Source organism: Anolis carolinensis, chromosome 4, assembly GCF_035594765.1.
Source record: "Anolis carolinensis isolate JA03-04 chromosome 4, rAnoCar3.1.pri, whole genome shotgun sequence".
Lineage (NCBI taxonomy): Eukaryota > Metazoa > Chordata > Lepidosauria > Squamata > Dactyloidae > Anolis > Anolis carolinensis.
This window is the reverse complement of record NC_085844.1, coordinates 80,097,345-80,113,460: the sequence shown is the minus strand read 5'-3', so window position 1 is coordinate 80,113,460 and position 16,116 is coordinate 80,097,345. Positions and strand designations below refer to the sequence as shown.

Sequence of the window (16,116 nt, the reverse complement as noted above, 5' to 3'; positions counted from 1 at the left end):
CACCTCCATCTCCCCAAAGGGACTCGGGGCAGCTTACATATGGCACAAGGTGCATAAAAGAACTCATAAAATATCCAGGAATGCAATGGCACAGTGAAAGCCAGTGTATAAGCTGTGCTCATTTCACCATATAGGAGCCTCCGGTGGCCTAGGGGATGCTGACACAAAAAAAAAAATTCCACAATATGTCTGATCTGGCCAGATTACACATGCTTTAGATACATCCTGCTTGGATTAATGTGAGTCTTCTTTTGAAAAATGCTCAGAAACTTCAATTCACCTGTAGACAGAGTGTTAACTAGGGGTGGCTATACAGTTTACAAACCCCTTTCTCAACTCCACCAGCACCACAGCTAGTTTTACTGAGGAAATGAGCAAGAGGAAAGAACCTTCTCAATGGTTTCTCCCAGGCTTTGGAACTCCTTCCCTTCGGAGGCTTGGATGCTCTACTTGAGTCCTTGTTAGCAAGTGAAAACATTTCTGTTACCACAGGCTTTTAGGAACTGATTGCAAGGGCTGTGAATAAAGTGCTATTTTGCTGGACTTTATATTTTGTCTTTTAATTGATTGATTGAAATCTGTTTTAATTTTATGGGTGGTATTACTGCATTTTAGCAATACCTTTTATGCTTTTTCTTAGTTCTTTGTAAATGCTTTTTAAGTGTATTCATTTTAATTTTTGTAAGCAGTCTTGAGCCCCAAAATTATGAGGACAATTCGAGATATAATTGAATAGATGATGATAATGATGATGATGGAGAAGCAGGGGAGAAAATAGGATTTGAGACCGTTGTTGAAAATCTATCATCATGTCTATCCGTATCCCGGGAAGCTCACTTCTTGTGGCTTCAACAGAGAATGTAATAGCTCATCTCAGGTTTCATCAGAAAATATCATAAACCTCTTTTCTGTGTGATTGCCATACGGAGATGTCGGTGCAAAACCTGAAAACACATTTGCCATTTCTTGCTGAGAAATTTGATGAAGTGTTTGCACTGTGCCTAGCATATTACTCATTTGCTGTATAGGCTCGCCTGTAACTCTACAGGATTTGAGGGGAAGCAGTTTTAACTGTTATCTCTATTCATCAGCAGAAGGCATTTCTAGAATGAATAGTACATTTCTTGACAACTTGTATAGATTTGTGTTGTGTGTTTTCTAGGCCTTTCCCATTTACAGCAATCCTAAGGTAAACCTATCACAGAGTTTTCTTAGCAAGAGTTGTTCAGAGAAGTTTGTCTTTGCAACTTGCCCAGAGTCACCCAGTGGGTTTTCATGGCTCAGAAAGTTTACTTTTTTGGACCTTAATTCTCAGAATCCCCCATCCAGCATAGCCAGTGATTGTGCTGCCTTTGAGATCCTGTGAGATTTTATCCAAAAAAGATAAACTTTTTCAACTCTTTCCTCACCTTAAATAATCCATAACTTTTTCAGAGCTTGTGTTATCATTTTAAGCTGTTATCTTTCAGTCACTGGACCATTGCAATGACCATGCAATGATCATACAGGCACTTTCCTTACAGAAATACAAAGTGCAGACTCCCATATCCACAGGAGATGTGTTCTGAAACCACCACCACCACCCCTGAACACCTGAAACCATTTATAATATCAAACCATATCTTTTGATTACACTTGAGCCATAAGAATACCATAACATCACATTGGAGGACAAAGATAGGTCCTCAAACACTTCCGGGGTGTATGTGTATTCTTTGGAATGGTGATAAGCAAAACCATGGATATCAAATCTGTGAATAAGGGGATCATATTGTGCACACTACCTTTATTATGGAACATGTGCTTCTGTTAGTTCTCTTTTTGCTCCTGAGGATCCTAGCAAAGAGTGTAGGGAGATTTTAATTCTTTGTCCTGTCTGCTATCGAGATTTCATGCACAATACAACCCTCATATCTGTGCGGGATATGCTCCTGGGCTTTGCTTGGATTCATGAAATGGCAGACAATAAGAAGTCTTATTATTTTCAATGGGACAAATGACTGCAGTATCAAGAAGAGGTTGTAGGTTGTAAGGTAAAGGTAAAGGTTTTTCCCTGACATCAAGTCCAGTCATGTCCAACTCTGGGGGTTGGTGCTCATCTCCATTTCTAAGCCGAAGAGCCGGCGTTGCCCGTAGACATCTCCAAGGTGATGTGGCCGGCATGACTGCATGGAGCACCGTTACTTTCCCGCTGAAGCGGTACCTATTGATCTACTCACATTTGCATGTTTTCGAACTGCTAGGTTGGCAGAAGCTGGGGCTGACAGCGGGAGCTCACCCGACTCCCCGGATTTGAACCGCCAACTTTTCAGTCAGCAAGTTCAGCAGCTCAGCAGTTTAACCAACTGCACCACCGAGGGCTCCAGGTTGTAGAGAAAGCCCTGTGTAATTAAGTGAAACTGTGGGAAGGCGAAACTGCACAGATCAGTTCCACAGATACAGGGTTGTGCTGTTATTATTTATAGTTTTAATTTTGTTCATTCAACAGCATCCTTCATGACTAGTACACACAGAGAAAGAGAGTGTTTTCAGCAACTATACCTGAGTTGGTAGAGAAAATTATTCCAAGTGAAAACAAAGTATGCTAATTACACACAAAAAAGTATTAAAATGAGACAACCATTTGTGACACCCCCTGAATAATACCTAGAAAAATATAGCTATACCACTGGGAGATCAGGAGAAATGTGTGTTGTGAGCAGATAATCATCAAAATCAACCTCTCTGCCATTTATATTCTTCAGAGTTTAGCCTTAAATAACAGCCTGTGTGTACAATTCCCAAGTTTTCACTTTTTAAATTGCAGTCTTGCTCTTTAGTGATTTTTAAGAAGTGAATATGTCTTGTTGGCTCTTTGGTGCATCTTGTCTTCCTAAAATAGAGCAGAAAGTGTCTAAACACTAATGTCCAACATACAGCACTCAATAGCTTTCCAGTCTCTGATTGCCACCAACTCTGCCCTACTGGCCCCAATTCATACAATGGACCAGTGGGGGGGAGGGCTCTAAGTGAGTAGGACTTTCTTTCCTGTCATTTCGGCCACATCTGTGCCAGGCATCTCCAGAGGTGTGAGGTACCTCACATCTTTGAGGATGCCTGTCACAGATGTAGGCAAAACATCAGGAGATAAAGCTTCTGGAACATAGCCATACGGCCCGAAAGACTCACAGCAACTCAGTTGACTGCCTGTTAATTCCCCAGTGAACATGGGAAATCCCTTGAGGACGGATTGCTCTTGGGGAAAGCACCCTTAGAATGTACTATATGGCCTATGAGAATTAAATAGAATAACAGCAAATATAGACCATTTAAAGGCCTTAGATACATTGTGTGATATATGTGTTGTACCTTTTTTAAAGCAGCCTTGAGTCCCAAGGCTGGGATTGAGATGGAGATAGATATAGATAGATAGATAGATAGATAGATAGATAGATAGATAGATAGATAGATAGATAGATGGATGGATGGATGGATGGATGGATGGATGGATGGATGGATGGATGGATGGATGGATGGATGGATGGTATTAGACTGCTTACTTAAACTGGGACTTATTCCCTGTTATAATTGTTACCATATCAGCTGAAGACTTCGTAGCTTGATAGTCAGGAAACACAAACTTAGTGCACTTCATTGTGATGGATCGGAGAAGCACTGTTGGTTGGTTATGTTTGTTTCTGTGAAATCTTTTTAAATAAATTTTAAAAGATGTTCAGGATTACACCAAGAAGACACAAGGAGCACAGCACGATATGGTTAGGGCATAACTGAACATTGTGTAGATTTTTTGGCTACCAGTGCCATCCAGGTCTATCCAAGGATCTCTAGCAAAGAATCTAGTTTATTCCTCATGAGCTTAGGAATGATAGATGCCATTCCATGCGTGGGCACTGAGCACACAAGTAGGTTTCTATGGCTCATAGGGGATTTGAAGCCTGATCTCCAGAGTCACAATCCAGGACTCATACCACTGTGCACTAAGGCAGTGCTTAGGCAGCATGTGTGGTATGCTCTGCCTTCATGCATAGAGTTTTTGCTGCAAACTAGCAGGATCAACTGCAGGGTCATGGTAACAGAAAGGTTAAGAAATAGCCAAGCAACAGGTAAAGAAACAGAACAATTGTCTTACAGTGGCAAAGAGTATAAGGAGATGGAATTCTTAGTACCTGTACATCTGAAAGTTCAGTTAGGACAGTGGGTCCCCAGGTGTTTTGGCCTACAACTCCTAGAAATCCCAACCAATTTACCAACTGTTAGGATTTCTGGGAGTTGAAGGCCAAAAACATCTGGGGACCCACAAGTTGAGAACCACTGAGTTTGGAGCAAATATAACACCAATCATAAGAGTTGCACATATCTAATTTTGTCTAAGGCAGTGGTTCTCAACCTGTGAGTCCCCAGGTGTTCTGGCCTCCTGATGAGGAACTGAAAAATATGGATTTTTAGACATATATTGTGTGCACATTAGAAGCAGTGAAATATAGAAAAATCAGACTCTCTCTGTGTTAGATTTTAGGGATGCATAAGCTGACAGGACAGAGGGGAGAAGGGGGGCCTGTTATCTATACATTCCAGTGTGAATTGGTTCCTAGCACAGCTTAATGGAAGGAGAGCTGACTTCTCCCCCTCCCTTTTGACAAGGGGCCATGATTAATCTACTATAGCTGAGCCGTGTTGTCTGTGACTTGCTACACGCTTTTAAGAGTGCCTAGATAGGAAAATGCTGATTGTGCATATTTATGCCCATGTATGTAAGCATGTGAAGTGACGTACTAATGACGAGATGTATGTAGAAGCATGTTCTTTGTCTGAAAATGTATAAAAGACAAGTCAACACCTTGATCGGAGCTCTGGTTTGCTTTTTGGAAGAGATTCCACTTCCAGAGACTCAGCTGAATATAATAAACCGGACTTTTTGGCCTCTCAAAGGATCTCTCTTGCGTTATCTCTCCCGTCATCTACAACACTACAACTACCAGAAATCCCAGCCAGTTTTCCAGCTGTTAGGATTTCTGGAAGTTGAAGGCCAAAGCATCTGGGTACCCACAAGTTGAGAACCACTGAATTCAGAGCAGATATAACGCCAACCATAAGAGTTATACATAACTAATATCGTCTAAGGCAGTGGTTCACAAGCGATGGGTCCCAGATGTTTTGGCCTACAACTACCAGGCCAAAACATCTGGGGACCCACAGGTTGAGAACCACTGTCTAAGAATTCTATGAATACCATTGACTGCTAAAAAAAAAGTAAATAAATAGCTTCAAGAGAAAGTCCAACCCAAACTCCTGGAAGGCAAGTTGACTCAAGTGAGACTGTCATACTTTGGAAGAAGGCATGACTCACTAGGAAAGACATTGTACCTTGGTAAGGTTGAAAACAGTAGGAAAAAGGAAGACCACGTTCCAGATGGATAGATTCAATTAAGGAAGTTACAATCCCGAGTCTTCAGGATCTGAGCATAGCAGCTGAGGATAAGGTGACTTGGAGGTCTTTCATTAATGGGGTCACCGTAAGTCAAAGTTGATTTGACAACAGTTAACAGTAACAAAATATTTTAAGACAGAGTTTCCTAAAATAGAAAGTGAACATTAAAATATATTTACACATATCTGACAAAATCACAGAAACCTGCACCTGCTTCTCAGTGGGAACCAGGACCTTGTGATAAATTCAGCAAAACCTAACTTCCTAGGGAAGAGTTTTGGCACAGCATATGCAATTATCTCTTGCAAAGAGCAGGAAATAAGAGGTTTGCAAAGTTGCTGAAAGGTCACCTATGTAGAAATAAATAATTCATCGATCAGATCTTGTACCACTGAAGGAAGTCAGGCATTCTCTTGCCATGCATTACAATGGCAACTGAACCAAGAACTTGACATGCATTTTTAAGACCACTCTGGAAAACAGCCAGCAAATTAAAAAAAAACCCAACTGCTGAGAAGATATTTTTCCATCTCTAGAAATAATCCAGTATTAGGAAATCATTATAAAGCAGAAAGCAGGCACATAAAGGATCACGAAGCAGTCCCAACATAAGCAAACTTGAGGCTTGAAATATAAATGTAAAAACAGACCCTGGAAAAACCTTCCTTACTACTTTTTAAAAACTTTTGCAAAGGGAAAACATTTAAAATGCCTTTTAATGGTTTAAAATATTAAAAATACAATTAAAATTGCCACCCAAAGGGTCCTTCCCCCCACCCCAAATAACAAGGCAATAAGATGTTCTGTGACTCACCAGTCCTCCTCTTCTTGCTATGACAAACCTTGGTTCATATGTAAGGCTGCGTGAAAAGGATTATTGTTTTTGTGTGTGCATGTGTGTATTTTTAAAGCTGTCTAAGTCAGTGACCATTACGATGTCTTTTAGTCTTGAATCTACATGTTCCTTCTGCAACGTATACTCCTCTTTGGGTGGGGGACAACAATTGGTCTAAAATATTGTTACTCAGAATCATATGAAATCTGTCTATATTTGGGACTCTTAGTTATTTGATGAAAGTACAGTGGAGTTTGAGGCACAATATCCCATGAAAGTAAAAGAAACACTATTTTTAAAAAATGGAGAAAACACGTGTCTAGAAATCTCTAGGTCTACCAGCATAATGTTATGATGAACTTCTGTTTGACATTTAAGACTTGGCAAATGTGTATAGGTCTGAGAGGTTTGTTGAATAATCTCTATTTCTGAAAAAAATTAAAATCACATTTAAAAGCAAAGAAATAATATGACAAAACTGGATTCCGTATGTTACTACAGTATTTCATCTTGAAATTATCTGCAAATAGATTTTTTATTTTTTTATTGTGTCAGAAGCAACTTGAGAACATACTGCAAGTAGCTTCTGGTGTGAGAGAATTGGCCGTCTACAGAGACATTGCCCAGGGGTGCCCAGATGTGTTAGATGGATGGCTTCTCTCATGTCCCCGCAAGCTAGAGCTGACAGACGGGAGCTCACCCCATCTCACGGATTCAAACTGGCAATCTTCAGATCAGCAACCCAACCTTCAGTTTAGCAGTTCATCCGGCACAAGGGTTTAACCCATTGCACCGCCATGACTCCTTCAAATAGATAGTAGGAATGAATTGCTAGCTTTTCATCTATTAGGAATAGTTTAATAACAAGACTTCTCTTTTAACTGTTGTTGTGTTTTCTTACTTTAAAAAATTACTGTTAATATAATAATGCCTCTGTTTCCTCTTTTTTCTAGCACTTGAAAGAAAAATATCAATGAGGCAAAGCAGGGAGGAGCTTATCAAGCGAGGAGTGTTGAAGGAAATTTTTGATAAAGGTAAGAAACATCTGTTCCCAGTTCTGAAATGTGTAGCACAGGGGAAAATGGCATGATGTAAGCAGATTAATTACGTGTATAGCAAACTACAAAACTCTGTTTACAGCTTTTGTATTAATCTGCAAAGTTCAGAACCCCCATTCTACATGTCAAATAAAGCAGTAACTCCAAAATTGGCAGGGAGCAGAGTTTACCATATTTATTCGAGTCCTAACACCTTTTTTTGGTTAAATTGCATTGCTAAAATCGAAGTGTACATTACATTCGATGGCATTAAATTACTCTGGGTTGAGATGCCTAAGAACCTTTCTGCAGAAGTTTGGCTTAATGATCTTCTGAACCCTTCCAGCTTTCTGAGTCTCTTGATCCATGTTTCAACTTCTGTTGATATCAATATTAATGCAAGTTAAGTTTTAACTCAGTTCTCAAACACATAAACACACAAATGAGATTTTACAAGTCATGGTATCTTACAGTTCTAAGGAGTGTTCCAGCACTAGGAATTAGATATCATCCTGAAGTGTAAAGATATATTATTGAATACTGAAGTTATTACTGTCTATATCATTTTTTCTATTTCTGTGAATGATTGTGAAAGCTGGACAGGGAAGAAAGCTAATGAAAGAAAATCAAATTGTTTGAAATGTGGGTGCTAGACAGGAGTTCTAAAGTGCCAAAAAGATAAATAAAAACATCAAAGAGTAAATCAGGCCTGAAGTCTTCTTAGGTCCCTTCCGCACAGCTCAATAAAATTCCACATTATCTGCTTTGAACTAGAATATATGGCAGTGTGGACTCAGATAACCCAGTTCAAAGCAGATATTGTGGGATTTTCTGCCTTGATATTCTGGGTTATATGACTTTGGCCATATTTTGCAAAGACACGACTCACTAGAAAAAACAACGTGGTAGGATCCCATCTACTGGATTATATGGCAGATAATCTAGTTCAGTGCAGTTCAATCTGCATGATATGTGTCCACATTCATAATATAAAACAATTCCAACCTCATTGTAGGGCAGTGTAGATGGGGCCTAGGATAGAAGACAGTAGGCAAAGGGGAAGACCATAAATGGATAGACTCAAGGAAGACACAATCCTAAATTGGCAAAACCCGAGTAGAGCTGTTGATAATAGGGTGATTTTAAAGTCTTTCATTCATAGAGTTAACACAAGTTGAAGTTGACATGATGGTAGTTAATGACAACTATTACACCTCAGTTAATGTGTACAAAATTGTAACATCCCTCTGACATGCAGAAGATTACATTTTTAATCCTCCTCCAATGCGTCCTTCAGTACATCAGCTTCCAGGGCAGAGGTGTAAAATTAGATTACATTTGCAATTCCAGTTGTCTTCAACCTGGCATTGATTTCACACTCTTCACTTGCAACTGCAGGCACGAGATGATTCTTGTGATATTTGAGGTGCTCCATTAAGCCACATAATACTTTCGTTCTGCAACTCAGAAATTGACTACTGGAATAAATAAGTTTATCCTTGGTTCTACTTTCTTTGAAATGCCACAGCATAATCACCAATGCTTACCTCGCAGTAAAAACGATACACTGGCACCCATGGTCCAATTTAATTTTTTCTTGGACTTAGACATTTAATAGGTTCTTTCACATCACTTTTCTACAGCCTTTTCCCCATGCAACCTCTGTATGTCTCAGTCTCTTACCTGGATATCATAAAGTTCTAGTTTTACATTTCTCCTGTCAAATATATGAGCTTGCCTCGATTAATTGCATTAGTACTTCCTATATTTTATATATTCCATGGTGGAAAATGATAAATGATGCTCTTGCTTTGATTGTATACCCCACGGGGTAGGAATTGATCAAAATACCATATAGATCAGGGGTCCTCAAACTTTTTAAGCCAAGGGCTGGTTCACAATCGCTCACAGTGTCACAGAGACCAGACTATAGTTTGAACAAAATATGAACAAATTCCTGAGCACACTGCACATATCTTATTTGTAATGCAAGAGAACCATGAAGGAACAATACAATATTTAGAATGAAGAACAATTTTAACGATCATAAACTTACCAATATTTTAATGTGAAGTGTAGACCTGTTTTTGGCTGATGGGATAGTAAAGTTAATGTTGTACTCCAGGGTAGGAATCACCTTTGTACTTAACCACCACACTCCAGCATAAGTTAAATCAACAAAGCAGTTTATTGAAGACTAGCTGTGCCCGGCCACGCGTTGCTGTGGCGAAGTATGGTGGTATGGGAAATAAAGTATTGAGGAATTGGTGGTAGTTAAGGTAAAGGGTAAAGGTTTTCCCCTGACATTAAGTCCAGTCGTGTCTGATTCTGGGGGTTGGTGCTCATCTCTATTTCCAAGCCGAAGAGCTGGCGTTGTCCATAGACTCCTCCAAGGTCATGTGGCATGACTGCATGAAGCACCGTTACCTTCCCGCCAGAGCAGTACCTATTCATCTACTCTCATTTGCATGTTTTTGAACTTTAGGGTTGGCAGAAGCTGGGGCTAACAGTGGGGGCTCTCTCCGCTCCCCCAATTCAAACCTGCGATGTTTCGGTCCAGAAGTTCAGGAGCTCAGCGCTTTAACACGCTGCGCCATCAGGGGATATTATTTCCTAAAGGTTGTGAATATACAATATTTCTGATTGGGTTTTTTTGTCTATTGGAGGCAAGTATGAATGTTGCAATTAGGGGAAATGATTAGCATGTAGCTAATTATTTAATATATTATCTGCTTAGAACTGGATTATATGAGGCCCCTTCTACACAGCTGGATAAAATGCACACTGAAGTGGATTATATGGCAGTGTGGAGTCAAGATAATCCAGTTCAAAGGAGATAATATAAGATTATAAATGGGTTATATAGCTGTGTGGAAGGGCCTTGAGTCTATACTGCCATATAATCCAGTTCAAATCTGATAATCTGTATTTTATAGGCAGTGTGGAAGAGGCCTAAGTGAGGCCTAACTCTGCCTGTCCCCTGGGCTGAGTGGGTTGCTAGGAGCCTAAGTGGACGGAGCTTAGCCTTCTAACTGGCAGCAATGGGATAAAAACAATTATTCCTCTCCCTCTAATTAGGACTTTATTTTTCTTTTCTTTTTGTTGTATCAACTTGGAGGCATGGATGATGGGTTGTGTGGTCAAATTTCGAGGTTGGAGGGCCTTTTAGTTTTGTTGTTTTGCCAGTCGCCAGGATTCCACCACTCTTTTATATATATAGATTATATAAAAAGCATTTCAGCAAAAATAGTAAAAAAGTCAAAGTCTAAATGTATGAAATAGTCCACAAGATTCAAGGTACAAGAATAGTTTCAAAAACCCAAAACAACAAGGCATCCAGCGCAGGAATACAAAAGAATCAGGATACAGAAGGCAGCATAAAATCCAATACAAAAATCCAGGAACTATTCCTCAAACTTGGAAGCATGAATGATGAACGAACGAAAACATGGAACTAGAATTCCCTTAGCAGGCTTTACTAGAACTTGGCAAGAGATGTTGCCTTAATCACCAACGTTGACCAGACTGCTGGAGAATCTCCCTGGCCTCCCTAATATACACATGAAATCATGCTGTCTTCCCTGACTACCTGATAACAGCTTATTCTCTAAAGTTTCCTGCTACTTGGCAGGGGGTTGGACTGGATGGCCTGTGAGGTCTCTTCCAACTCTATGATTCTAAGCACTGTAACGAGAATGTCTAAGCGATTATGTCGAGAAGCTCAAAGTTCACAAAAAACAAGTCTCCTATCTATGAGTTCATTATCCTCTCCAACTGGGATTTCATCCTCTAAACTCATTGCAACATCTGACGTTGCTTCTCTAAAGAAAGACTTCTCAGCAGCATCTGGGCCCCTCTCTGGAATGTGGCCTTCACTAGCTGTTGGAAATACAGACTGCTCGGTTTCAGGACTTAAAATCTCATGCTGGCCTGCAGGCTCAAAAATCCCATGATCCACTTCCTCATTGACATTAGGAGCAGGCACAATCAGGGGCTGAACTACAAAAATTAATTACGTAGTTTAGTTTTTTCTATGTGCCTTCAAGTCGTTTCAAATTTAGGGCAATCCTAAATCTAAAGTTTAGGTCAGGGGCTGGGTAAATGACCTTGGAGGGCCACATCTGGCCCATGGGGCTTAGTTTAGAGACCCCTGGTATAGATACATGCTTACAAATATGAATTGTGCACATATGTTTACTCATTTTCCCATGTTGTTCGTTTTTATTGATTGTGGGTGTTCCTTCATTTCTCCAGTGGGTTCAAGACAGCATATAGAGATCTTCTTTTTCCCACTAATCCAATGTTTCCCAATCAGTTTTATTAGTCATGCAAGATAAGAACATGGATTTCAAATGGTCCAGAGTGTGTGTGTTTGTGTGCATGTATATATAAAAACATTTATTGGGGCTCCAAGAGAAACTTTTGCTTCAAAATGGGTTCCACAGCTGAAAAAGTTTGAGAACCCTTGCTCCAAACCAATACTTTAGTTACTGTGTCACACCACCTTTAAATGGGATAAATCATATTACTGAAAGAGAATGCAATTTGCATGATGGACAGCTTGATAAAAGCAGTTGGCTTTATAGACAGTTTTTCCTACCTGTAGCCAGTTTGGGCCCAATGCGTGTCAATTTGTTTGGCTATTTTTACATTCAGGAACCTACTTGGAATCAGCTTTTTGCACCGAAATGATGAGGACAGGGATATTTACTGTATATTCCACCATTCTGCACAGGAGTGTAAGCAAAAGACAGTCCTTTTCCAAAGCCAAAATAATGAGAATTCCTGTGCTTGTGATGGCTTTCAATTTTACTGCAGTGTAGAACTATTTTAAAGAAAATACTGCTGATATCATGTTGGTTAGTCCCAAATCGAATAAATAAATCGTTGCATGGTGAGTCAACAGAGGGATAAATCCCATCATTTCAGTGGATCTGCTTGCCAGGACTAACAACAGGATTTAAGCCAATTCTTTTTCTTTATTTGGTATGAGTGGTGGGCGAGTCAAGGACTATAATGGAGAATATGCTGGCTAAGGCTGTTGGAAATTACAGCCCAACAACATCCAAAGAGTTGCATAAATCCCACCTTTAGACTAGCTTTAAACTAGCCTTCTGAGTTAAGCCAAAACCACACTGGCAACTAATAGTTATAATTTGAATTTGTCCTTTTAAAAAAAGCTAAGACTTTAGTATAGCTTACGCTATATAATTTTAGTATTACTACTTGAATTTTTAAAAGGCAATTCACATCACTATAGTGATAATCCTATGCATGCTTTCTAGTTCATATAACTCTCTAGCTCAGCACAGCTGAGTGACAATCTGGCCTTAAGTACTTCCTTTCAGTGTTGTAAAAGATATGAATCTGTAATGAAGAATTCTTTGCAGTGCAAAATTTCTACTTCTATATGGTTGAATTCATCTATCTTTGTGTTTCATATTATTGAGGTAGAGCCAACTTTCCTTACCAATATGCCGTTATGACATTTAACACTTAACTACCTACATGTGTAACTTTTCAGAAATGTGGTTATCTTTATAATGATAACTAGATATATGAAGAGTTGCCCTGAAATCGCTTACATTTTTACAGAGTCAAGAGTAGGCAAGTCTGGCCTCTCAGATACTTTTGACTGCAATCCCCCAAATCCCTTCTCCTCTCCATTGACTATGCTGGCTAGGACAATAGATAAATAAACATATGGAGGGCTCTGTTGCCCACCAGCCTTGATCCCTGGTAAGTGTGAGTCTAACTGAGGCTTAGTTGTACAATCCAAAGCATGTCCACTTAGAAGTACGTACCATATATACTCAAGTATAAGCCAACCCAAATATAAGCCACTGCACCTAATTTTAGCACAAAGAACTGGGAAAACATATTGACTCGAGTATAAGACAAAGGTGGGAAATGGAGCCGCTACTGGTAAATTCCAAAAATAAAAATAAAATAGATAAAATTACATTAATTGAGGCATCAGTAGGTTAAATGTTTTTAATATTTACATAAAATTGTAATTTAAGATAAGACTGTCCAATTCTGATTACGTATATACTCGAGTATAAGCTGACCCAAATATAAGCCGGACAGGACCCTCACTCGAGTATAAACCAAGGCCACCAGCCATGTATCTTGTTTTCAAACTGTGCTTCACTTTAATATTGCCCCCAATTTTATAGGTTTTTTAACGCGATCGGTTCTTTGTCCTCCCCCAGCCGTCTCTATTTTATTCATGGACTTTACTCAGAGTTTCAACTAATCACTCTCTGTACATAGCAATTGATGTCTTAGCTTTAATAATTGCCACATTATGTCGTTTTATAACTATGTTATTACAATATATTGTTTTTTTAAATTTATGGACTGTTTTTCTTATGTAAGCCGCCCCAAGTCCCTTCGGGGAGATGGAGGCGGGGTACAAGAATAAAGTTATTTATTTAATTAATTATAAAGGGGGGGTTTTCAGCCCTAAAAGGGGCTGAAAACTCAGCTTACACTATATATATATATATATATATATATATAAAAGAGTGACGGCATCACGGCAATTCACAAAACAACAAAAGTACAGGCCCCCCAACCTCAAAATTTGACAACACAACCCATCATCCACGCCTCAAGGTTGATACAACAAAAAGAAAAGAAAAATAAAGTCCTAATTAGAGGGAGAGCAATAATTTTTTTATCCAATTGCTGCCAGTTTAGAGGGCTAATCTCTGCCCACTTGGTTACCTAGCAACCAGCCAAGGGACAGCCAGGTTTCAGTTAGGGGACAGGCAGATTTAGGCCTCACTGAGTCTTCTTCCACAGATTATCTAATTTGCACTGGATTATATGGCAGTGTAGACTCAAGGCCCTTCCACACAGCTATATAACCCATTTATAATCTTATATTATCTGCTTTGCACTGGATTATCTTGACTCCGCACTACCATATAATCCACTTCCGTGTGCATTTTATACAGCTGTGAAGAAGGGGCCTCATATAATCCAGTTCTGAGCAGATAATATAAGATTAGAAATATACAGTAGAGTCTCACTTATCCAACGTAAACAGGCCGGCAGGATAAGTGAATATGTTGGATAATAAGAAGGGATTCAGGAAAAGCCAATTAAACAACAAATTAGGTAATCGTTATACAAATTAAGCACCAAAACATCATATTATACAACAAATTTGACAGAAAAAGTAGTTCCATGCGCAGTAATGCTATGTAGTATTTACAGTAGAGTCTCACTTATCCAACACTCGCTTATCCAACGTTCTGGATTATCCAACACATTTTTGTAGTCAATGCTTTCAATATATCGTGATATTTTGGTGCTAAATTCATAAATCCAGTAATTTCTACATAGAATTACTGTGTATTGAACTACTTTTTCTTCCAAATTTGTTGTCTAACATGATGTTTTGGTCCTTAATTTGTGAAATCATAACTTCATTTGATGTTTAATAGGCTTATCCTTAATCCCTCCTTATTATCCAACATATTCGCTTATCCAACATTCTGCCGGCCCGTTTATGTTGGATAAGTGAGACTCTACTGTACTGTATTTACAAATTTACCACTAAAATATCACAATGAATTTAAAACACTGACTACAAAAACATTGATTATGAAAAGGCAGACTGCGTTGGATAATCCAGAACATTGTATAAGCGAATGTTGGATAAGTGAAATTCTTCTTTAATATGAAATAATTACTGGGATAGAATAATGCAGAACAATATAATCTCTAAAACCAGGACAGTAAATAAACAGGGGAATTCCAGACAGGAAACAATCAGGGCCAGCTAAAACCTCCCAACAAAGTATTCCCATCATCAAAGTCTGGAAAATCCTCTGTTTTCTCAGGGCCGCAGACAGTAGAAGCACATAAAATATCGCAAACAACACCACTCTGAAAACAAGGGAATTCCAGACAGGAAACAATCAGGGCCAGCTAACACCTCCCCACAAAAAATTCACTCAGGGAGGAAACAGCCAGGCTTTAAAGCTGCAAGGCCATTACATCCTAATCATTTTTCCTAATTGCAGCATTCATACTTGCCTCCAACAAACAAAAAAACCAATCAGAAATATTATATATTCACAACCTTTAGGAAATAATATCCCCTGATGGCGCAGCGTGTTAAAGCGCTGAGCTGCTGAACTTCTGGACTGAAAGGTTTGAATTGGGGAACCAGAGTGAGCCTTTACTGTTAGCCCCAGCTTCTGCCAACCCAGAAGTTCAAAAACATGCAAATGTGAGTGCATCAATAGGTACTGCTCTGGCGGGAAGGTAACGCCGCTCCATGTAGTCATCCCACATGACCTTGGAGGAGTCTACGGACAACGCCAGCTCTTCGGCTTAGAAATGGAGATGAGCACCAACCCCCAGAGTCAGACACGACTGGACTTAATGTCTGGGGAAAACCTTGACCCTTGACCTTAACTACCACCAATTCCTCAATACTTTATTTCCCATACCACCAGACTTCGCCACAGCAACGCGTGGCCGGGCACAGCTAGTATGTGTGTGTATATATATATATATATATATATATATATATATATATGGATCGCTCTGGATCCCCCTGGGGGAGAACATATTAAATAAATAAATAAATGGTAAGCAGGGGCCCTGGGTGTCAAGGACAGAACGCCACAAGATCAAAGTTAACAGAGTTTATTGGATTACAGAACTCAAAAATGCCCGTAAAATACAAGGGCCAGGCAGTATTAGCCTTTAGGAGCAAAAAGGGACAAGAAAAACGTTCAAAAGATAAACCGGATTAAACCGGAGTTTAATCCGGGTAAAAACAAACTGCTTGC

At 39.3% G+C, this 16,116-nt stretch overlaps 1 protein-coding gene across 6 annotated transcripts in view; it reads left to right on the top strand.

The window, feature by feature from the left end:
• Positions 1 to 16,116, top strand: part of phactr1 (phosphatase and actin regulator 1) — a 352,956-nt gene that overhangs the window by 274,529 nt on the left and 62,311 nt on the right. For all 6 annotated transcript variants that reach the window (XM_008108838.2, XM_008108837.2, XM_008108841.2 and 3 more), the window contains one exon: positions 7,217 to 7,297. In XM_008108838.2, the coding sequence (XP_008107045.1) occupies positions 7,217 to 7,297 (81 nt within the window). The remainder of the gene's footprint in view (positions 1 to 7,216; positions 7,298 to 16,116) is intronic.